At 46.1% G+C, this 8,060-nt stretch overlaps 1 protein-coding gene across 1 annotated transcript; it reads left to right on the top strand.

Moving 5' to 3' along the window:
• Positions 1-3,860: 3,860 nt before the first annotated feature.
• LOC123405349 lies at positions 3,861-6,425 on the top strand. Its single transcript, XM_045099073.1, has 3 exons — positions 3,861-4,098; positions 4,192-4,302; positions 5,171-6,425. The coding sequence occupies exons 2-3, from the start codon at positions 4,228-4,230 to the stop codon at positions 6,302-6,304; spliced, it is 1,209 nt and encodes a 402-aa protein (XP_044955008.1). The 5' UTR covers positions 3,861-4,098; positions 4,192-4,227; the 3' UTR covers positions 6,305-6,425.
• The last annotated feature ends 1,635 nt before the right edge of the window (positions 6,426-8,060 follow it).

Below are 8,060 nucleotides of genomic sequence, written 5' to 3' on the forward strand. Positions count from 1 at the left end.
GGCAACAAGGTATTGAAGGTTTTAGCAATATGTTGTGAATAGACCCGGGGCCAAAATTCTCCCTAATGGTGTGTCTCGTGAAAGTAGTACATGGTGGGTAAACAAATTACTGTTGGGAAATTGATAGAAGAGTGGATAGTTATGCGATTTGCACGGCAATGATCTTCTAAATATAGGAATCACGTCCATAAACAAATAGGTCAACTCCTGCCTGCACCTATTACTATTACTTCACTTCAAGAGCGCTTCTATGCTTGCCTCTCTACGTATTAAGTTCATGACAAACGAAGTAATGCTTGGAGTACGATGGCATGATGTAGACCAAGTAAACTCAACCAATATGAATAAACCCCATCATTTGACCCTTAGTAGCAGCACACAAAGACGCAACTTGTCCCCTTCTGTCACTGGGATATAGAAACTCACCAGGTTGAACCTACTACAACACACCTCTCCCATCGAAGAAATATCAATCTAGTTGGCCAAACTATTTCAATAGATCGGAGAGAATTACGAAGCTATCATAATCATGCACATAAGAATCATATTATATATCAGAGGAGACTCAAATATTTATCATGAATAATCTGAACACAGACCCCCAATTCATCGGATCCCAACAAACGCACCGTACAAAAGAGTTACACATATGGATCAAAGCGAAGATGTGATGATGATTGTATTGAAGATCAAAGAGAGTGATATTGCCATCTGGGAATTACTCACACATCATCATGAGGGCAACAAGGTTGATGAAGAAGCCATTCGTGATCGATCCCCCCTCCGGCAGAGTGTCGAAACGGAGGTCTAGATGGCCTCCGTCAGAACAGAGACTTGCGGCGGCCTAAAAAGTGTTTTGGGACCTCCCTCGATCTTTTTAGGGTAGATATGAATTTATGGGCCAGAGAACGGAGTCGGGAGAGCCACGAGGGGGCCACAAGCCATCAGGTAGCCCCCTATGGCGCGTCCAGTTGGCTTGTGGGGGCCCTCGTGCACCCTCCTACCTCCTTCCAATGCTCCACGGTCTTGTTCTGGTTTAGAAAAAATTCTCAAAAAGTTTCAGGTCAATTGGTCTTCGTTTCGTACTGAAAACCTGAAAAGTGAAAAAACACATAGAAAACAACAACTGACACTGGGCACTGGGTCAATAGGTTATTGCTCAAAAATAATATAAATTGGTAGATAAATACATAAAAGGTGTTTTAAAATGATAACATAATAGCATGAAACAAACAAAAATTCTAGATACGTTGGGGACGTATCAGTCTTGCACATGGCTGTGGCGGCGTTGCCTTGCTCGGCCTCCTCCAGATCTTGGTGGTGGCATCGGTTGACGGCTTGGCCACAATGGCTTGGGCGACGGTGGCAACTGTTTGTTGGTGGTGTGCGGGCGGTGGTGTTGTTCTCCCCTCTCCTAGGTTCAAGATGATGGTGAGGCAAGGTCTGGACCCAAGGCGGATCAAAGGTACGGTTTTGAGTAGGTGAGGATGGGCTCGGTCTGGGTGGTGGACGATGAAGGCGTTTCCTGGGTTCCTCCGGGTGGCGGTGGGAGGCACAACTATTGTGGTTTGTCGGCGGTGCGATCCAGCGTGGATCTGGTGCATGGTAGTGCAAGACGTCTAGTGGCGCACAGGTACGAGAGGATGATTTGGTCCGCATTGGTTGCCTTCATGGTGTGCCCTTAATGTGTGTTGCCTAGTGGTGACATCGGTCTGAGTTGCATTCTCCGGGTGATGCCGTGTCGTATGACGGATCAGCCCAAGTTGCAACGAACAAGAAATCTGAGGAGTACTCTTTTCAAAGATCACTCCCACCTCACGAGGTTAGAAAAAGTGGTGCACTCCATGTGTGTCACTTGTCGCAACCTCAGAGTTTTCGGTTTTTTCGTAGATCCGTATTTTTAAAATGGTTTATCTCTTAAACCATGCATCCAAATATCAAAACATTTTTATCATTGGATTCCTCGTGTCAAGATTTTTAAAACTAGTTCCCATGTTGATAGATTTTGACGGTTTTTTTCATGAAAAAACCGACCGGAAAAGTCGTGCCTCTCGCGATAGAAAAAAATTCAGAAAACGCATTTTTTCGTTTCCGAGAGGAACGCCGTGAAGGCAGAATCGTGCCTCTCGTGGAAGCAAAACCATGCCTCTCGCGGAAGCAAAACCATGCCTCTCACAAAAAAAAAAGAAAACACATTTTTCACGCATTTAGAAAAAATACATGAAAAGCTAAGAAAGATGGTTGAAAACCAAAATACCAAAAAAACCAAAAAAATCAATATGGAAAGCCAAAAATGCGTGCGAAAAAAAATTGAAATCCGGAGGAAACGCTCAGAACGTGACACGTGGGGGCGGTTGAGAATGAGCCAAGTGACAGCGCGTGGAAGTGATCCTTGGGAGACTCCCAAGGAGTGCTCGCTAACTACTTGCTCTCCAACGGGCATGGCAACGTTTGAGCTTGCTCGGTGGCAACCGGGGGTAGCTACTCGGTTGCATCCCCATGGCCCATCGGGACCGGCAGGTGTGGCACCTCTTACTCTGGAGACATCGACCCCAATTCTATGGCTGATGCAGGGCTAGGAGTGAGTGGAGGCCCCTTTCAATCCTACTACCGTGGTTGGGGGGGCTGTGATGTGGTTGGTGGGTGGTGTCCGGTGCTATGGATGCTGGGGCGGTGGTCCTAGATTATGGGCTTCTTGGTTGGCTTTCCGAATGCTCTCTAGTGACGGTGGGGACTCCATTTCTTGGTCGTGTGGGCGGCAAGGGGTGGAGTGGCAAGAGGCTTTGGTCTGCTATGGCAATGCCCACACATGGTGTCTATGGGTTGGCCCTCATGGTGGTGCTTATCAGGACTCTTCCTGGTGACGTATGCGAGTGTCCGAGCGAGAGCTTCACGCTATCTAGCGCCGGCGTCGCCGGCTGCGGTGGGTACTACTTGCTTCTTGAAGTCATCGTCGTGGGTCTCGCTATGCCAAGGCTCCTTGTGAAACCTTTGCCTGCTCGGCCTCGACAATGGAGACGCTTTGCACCATCACCCTTTTGGTGGGGTTGTCTTGGTGCTCAGGAGTCATCGGTCCGGGCTTAGCGAGTTGTTATCTTGTTCTACGTTTACATTGTATCTTTTCATTTTCTTTGTAAGAGGGCCTTCTCATCACATTGTATCGTTCGACTGTGTATTTTGTTGTGTTGTTTTACATATAAAGCGGAACGAAAGCCTGTTTCGATGTCCATTAGTAAGTCATAATATGAAACGAGATGGTGTGAAATAGTGTTTGTTAGAATGCACTTTTTAAACGGAGTCATAGAATAGAACTTTTGAAATAAATGTAATATAATGTCATTGGGTGCCGACGATAACGAGGAGTTGGTGAGCGGAATGCTACACCGCAGAGCATGTGTCCTCACAACCTTTCCCTCTTTCCGAAGGTAGATTTAAATATCTGACACAAGGTGTTTCCTTCCAGCAAATAAATTGCCGGTTGGCACGTTTATCCCACCTAATGTTGTAGCCATATGTAACCACTAAATAATTGCTCCTGGCCGGCCATGTTTCCTAATCCCTGCCACTAGGTCGAACAAGTGGCTTTTAACTTCTAAATCTGAGGCTCCATATGGTAATCACTTTTTTAGGAATATAAAGTTTGAGGATCCCTTCTAATCATGTCCACAATTTGAAATTAAGCTGTCTCGTCTTGTAGGTGGACCTTTTTAAGAATGGAAGTTGGCACGTTCGTCGCAGTAACTGCCCCGAAACCTACGTCGTTTGTCAGGACGCGATAGAAGAAAACAACGACTCGTAAAAAGATAAGACGCCTATCCAGATCCAAGCAATGTGTACACATATTTTTTGTTGTTTCCTCCACATTTCTTAGATGGTGCACCACATTTCTCATATTGTGCATACGCGCTTACTTGACTAACAGCTTTCTCCATTCACACCAACTGAACAGGCCACCTCTCTTGATCTCCACTCACATAAATTATTTGCAAACTACAGCTTTTCAATGGCGTCTCCATAGTACCAGGCAGTCTTCGTTGCGGAGCCACGCAGCATACAGTTCCATTGAAGCCTGCATCAAGGAACCAAATTAGCATCAAGGTTCGTTTCTCATGCCTTATGGATTCCAGTAGGGTTCTCATTTTGTGGCACAATTTCGTGGTGCTAACTTTGCCAGATGCAAGCCCCGAACAGGTCATACCCAATCACTTTCGATCCTGAACAAGAAATATGGCAGCACCAGCAGGCAATGATGCCGCAATACCAATCCCACCTGATCCACTTGCAAGCTCCACGGATATCATGGTATGTCTATATCCTGCCTCGAAACTTTCCCCTTTTGCCCGTTTTGATGAAAGAGGTCACCCAATTATTGCGTTTCCCCAAGTTGTAAAATGGCTGAATTCTGCCACTCAAGTTCTTGAGCTGCTTGAGGCGTAGACTAAGGCTCTGTTTGGTTTCAAATAAGTCACCAACTTATAAGTTGAAAAGTGCAAAAAGTGACTTATTTTGCCAAACAGACCTAACTTATAAGTCACCCTAACTTATAAGTCATAAGTTGCTCCACCCCAACTTAAAACTTATAAGTCACTCACTTTTGCATGAAAAGGTGACTTATAAGTCAGATGACAACCAAACAGGCGTGACTTATAAGTCACTGGTTTTAAGTCACCTGACTTATTGAAACCAAACAGGGCCTAAAACCAGAGCAAAATATATATATTTTAGTCCTCATAATACTATTCCCTCCATTTTTGTATACAAGGTCACAAACCCATATTACAGCTACTAAGGCAAAAGTTAATGTCTTCTAAGTCAATGTGGCAAGACAATTTGTCTCCTTGTTTGCCGTGTAAATTAATGTGTGTTTCTCTCTCATGCACATCAAAGCAATGATCTCACTCTGCATGCATGCATGCATGCAAGGGATTATTAATGCCCTTCTTTCTTAATAAGTATGAGGCAAACAACATTAAAATTGCATCGATTAGTGTTATTGACCTTGTATTTTTGCAAATTGTAATTTTAATAGTGGCCTTGTATATAATATTGCATCTATTAGTGTTAGTGACCTTTCATTTTAGTATAAATTTCACCCATTGATTGTTTTCTTTTTTCTGTTTGTGGGATTATGTCATATATCTCACAGTTGTCCTCTCAACATATTGATCAGGGCAGCGTGAAGAATCGTGCAAGAGTTTTCACAGAAGCCTTCATGATCATGGTGTGTCCAGTGCTGCTTGCCATTTTACGGGGTAGTGCTCAGTCTAAATTGGCTAGCGCAGTAGCTGGTGCAGCCTTGTTTGCCGGTATAGGCCAGTTCCTGGTTATCTGTCCATGGAAGGTGGTGAAGAATTGGGCATGCGCCACCTCAAAGATTCTGGTCCACAGCTGCGTAGTACTTCTGATTGGCCTCGCCTGTGTCATTATGAATCTTATCGGTCTGAAGAGTGTCCCGGGCTACGTGACCACTCTGGTGATGGTCGGAGGTTCCTCCTTTGGTATGTTTTGCATGTCATGGCGACAGGTGGACGGACAGGCAACAATGAGCATAGCTGCTTTTGAAGAATTCAAGGGTTCACTTGATGCGTCCGCATACTTCTCGGCTGCGGTCACTGCTGTTTTGTTTCTTGGTTTAGAAGCCTTGGCGTTAGAGGGACTCATCAAGGGCGACCTGAAGCACCTGCTTGCATTCCCGCTGGGGTGGAGCTTCGTGACCTGCACACTAGGCATCTTCTCAATGCTTCTAGTGTCAGTACATCCGCTGATCTACGGCAACCCCGCGATGACGTCCATTCTTCGAGGATCAAGTTTCGTGCTTGCCGTCTGCGTATGTGTTGTCGTGTACTATTTCACAGGAGCGGCAGTTGGAGAGATCAAGGCGATTGGATGGTTGAGTCCATCGGTTGTGCCCTCCGTCGTCTGGCTCTACTTAGCTATAATACCCTGTATTACGGGGAACCCCACGATCCCAGAGGAAGAACATGAGCCTGCGTCACTGGAGCTGATCAAGATTACCTTTGCGGTTTTCTTGGCTGTCTCCGTAATCAACATTGATACTTCGATCGGTGACTGCACCTGGATCATATTTCCTACCGCATTAGCTATTATCACAGGCGTCCAATGGAGGCTCATGACACACTGGAAGAACGTATCGGGTGCCGTGGCCAGGGCCGCTGATGTTGCTTGTGTCATGTCTCATCTGTTCATGGCAGTTGCGGTGATTCCCTTTGCGCTGCTGGCAGCCACGGGTGTGACAAACCAAGAAGCCAACTCAATAGCTACTGCTCCGATGCCTTCGAACTAGCTAGTACATTCACTTCACCAACTTGGATTTGGTGAGGGCCGGTTTATATGATTTCAGCTATCAGTTTATGTATTTTTGACAATTGATTTTTTTAATTTAATAAATTTGATATGGAAATTCGAATAATATTCATCATATTTTCACACTTATTTATTAATACTTAACTTATCACATAAAAATGGAAATTTGACTTATATGTTTCATAGTTTATGTATTGTCCCTTTCCCATGCGAACTCTCCTACCAATATGCATTTGGTTAAACCTCCAGCCTAAACAGCAGAAGGAGCAACAGAAAAAGAAATCTTTTTTTTTGAAAGATCCAGCTAGATGCTGGTATATATTAAAACATAGCAGGGAGAAATGCGGTTACAAAAGTGACGGGGGATTCGATCGAAGGATCAAGGAAAAAAAGGCAGAGAAAAAAAGGAGAAAAATGGGAGAAAATAACAGTCCCGATCCTTCACGGTGGTTCCCAGAAAGGGTGCTCGAAGAATGATGCTCCCGCTTGTCTCCAGAGCTCGACGGTTCTCGTGATTGCACTCTTTATATCTTGCATATGCGCCTGCTTGTTTGTGAAGGTGCAATCGTTTATGTGCTTCCAAATCTCCGATAGGATCAGGACGATCATCGTCCTGGTAGCCTTGCGGTGTACTGGTTGAGCCGTTTCTATCATGGTGGCTATGTTTTCGGCTGACCCCCTCTTTGTTGCCCATGTGGGAGGGTACAAAGAGGCGCATCCGGCCCTCGAGGCGGCATGTGCCCATATTTGCAGTGCCATGGGGCATTCCCAGAACAAATGAGTTGATGTCTCTAGGTTCCGCAGGCATAGCTGACAGAAATAGCCGTTTGGCCATCCTCGTCGTTGCAGCCAGTCATTGCACCATAGCCTGTCGCGCAGGAGTAGCCAGGCAAAGATCTTGAGCCTAGGGGGTGCCCAAGTCTTCCAGATTATCTTCTTGAAGTCGGACTTCATCATTCCTTGGAATTGTGCCTTGTACGCCGATCTTGCCGTATATGTTTGTGAAGCCTCGAGGTTCCATGTGATAGTGTCAGCAATTTCTTCGTGGAGTTGAAGATCCCTATATTGGAGCCATCTATGTAGCCTAATTGCCTCCTTCCAAAGGTGCGCATTGCTACCATGCGCTAAGTCTGCTAACCAGGTGTTGTTCCTTAGTGCCTCGTGCACCGTTCTGTGTTTCCTCCTGGAGTGCTTAAAAAGTGACGGGAACGTCGTCTTGAGGGTGGCTGCTCCCGTCCATGAGCAATGCCAGAACGATGCCGTTGCGCCGTTGCCTAGGACCACAGTTGTTGATGCGTTAAACAGGTCCCTGTCCGCTTCGTCACAAGGCAGAGTCATGCCCCGCCAGACCCTGTCAGTGCTCGTCCATGCCATCCATAGCCATCTCAGCCTAAGGGCTCTAGTGAAGCGGTTTAGGTCAAGGATGCCCAAACCCCCGTTCTCCATAGGGGAGCAGACTGTAGTCCAATTAACTTTACTCTTGCCTCCACCGAACTCGCCGTCTTCTTGTGCCCAGAGAAAGCGTCGCCTAGCTTTGTCTACCTCGTCAAAAAACTTCCTTGGCACCCTTAGCACAGAGAGTGCAAAGGTGGGTAGGGCTGAGAGGACGTTACAGACCAGGACTCGCCTGCCGGCAACATTAAGCAGTTTGCCCTTCCATCCAGCTAGTTTAGCTCTAATCCTGTCTAAGATGAACTGAATGTGGACTAGCCTAAGCCTCGACAAAGTGATCGGAA

This window comes from Hordeum vulgare, chromosome 1H (genome assembly GCF_904849725.1).
Source record: "Hordeum vulgare subsp. vulgare chromosome 1H, MorexV3_pseudomolecules_assembly, whole genome shotgun sequence".
In the NCBI taxonomy this organism is placed as follows: Eukaryota; Viridiplantae; Streptophyta; class Magnoliopsida; order Poales; family Poaceae; genus Hordeum; species Hordeum vulgare.

Coding starts and splice junctions, on each gene's coding strand:
- LOC123405349 (XM_045099073.1), top strand. CDS start 4,228: ATGGCAGCACCAGCAGGCAATGATGCCGCAATACCAATCCCACCTGAT. Junction 4,303..5,170: donor CAAGCTCCACGGATATCATG/GTATGTCTATAT, acceptor CATATTGATCAG/GGCAGCGTGAAGAATCGTGC.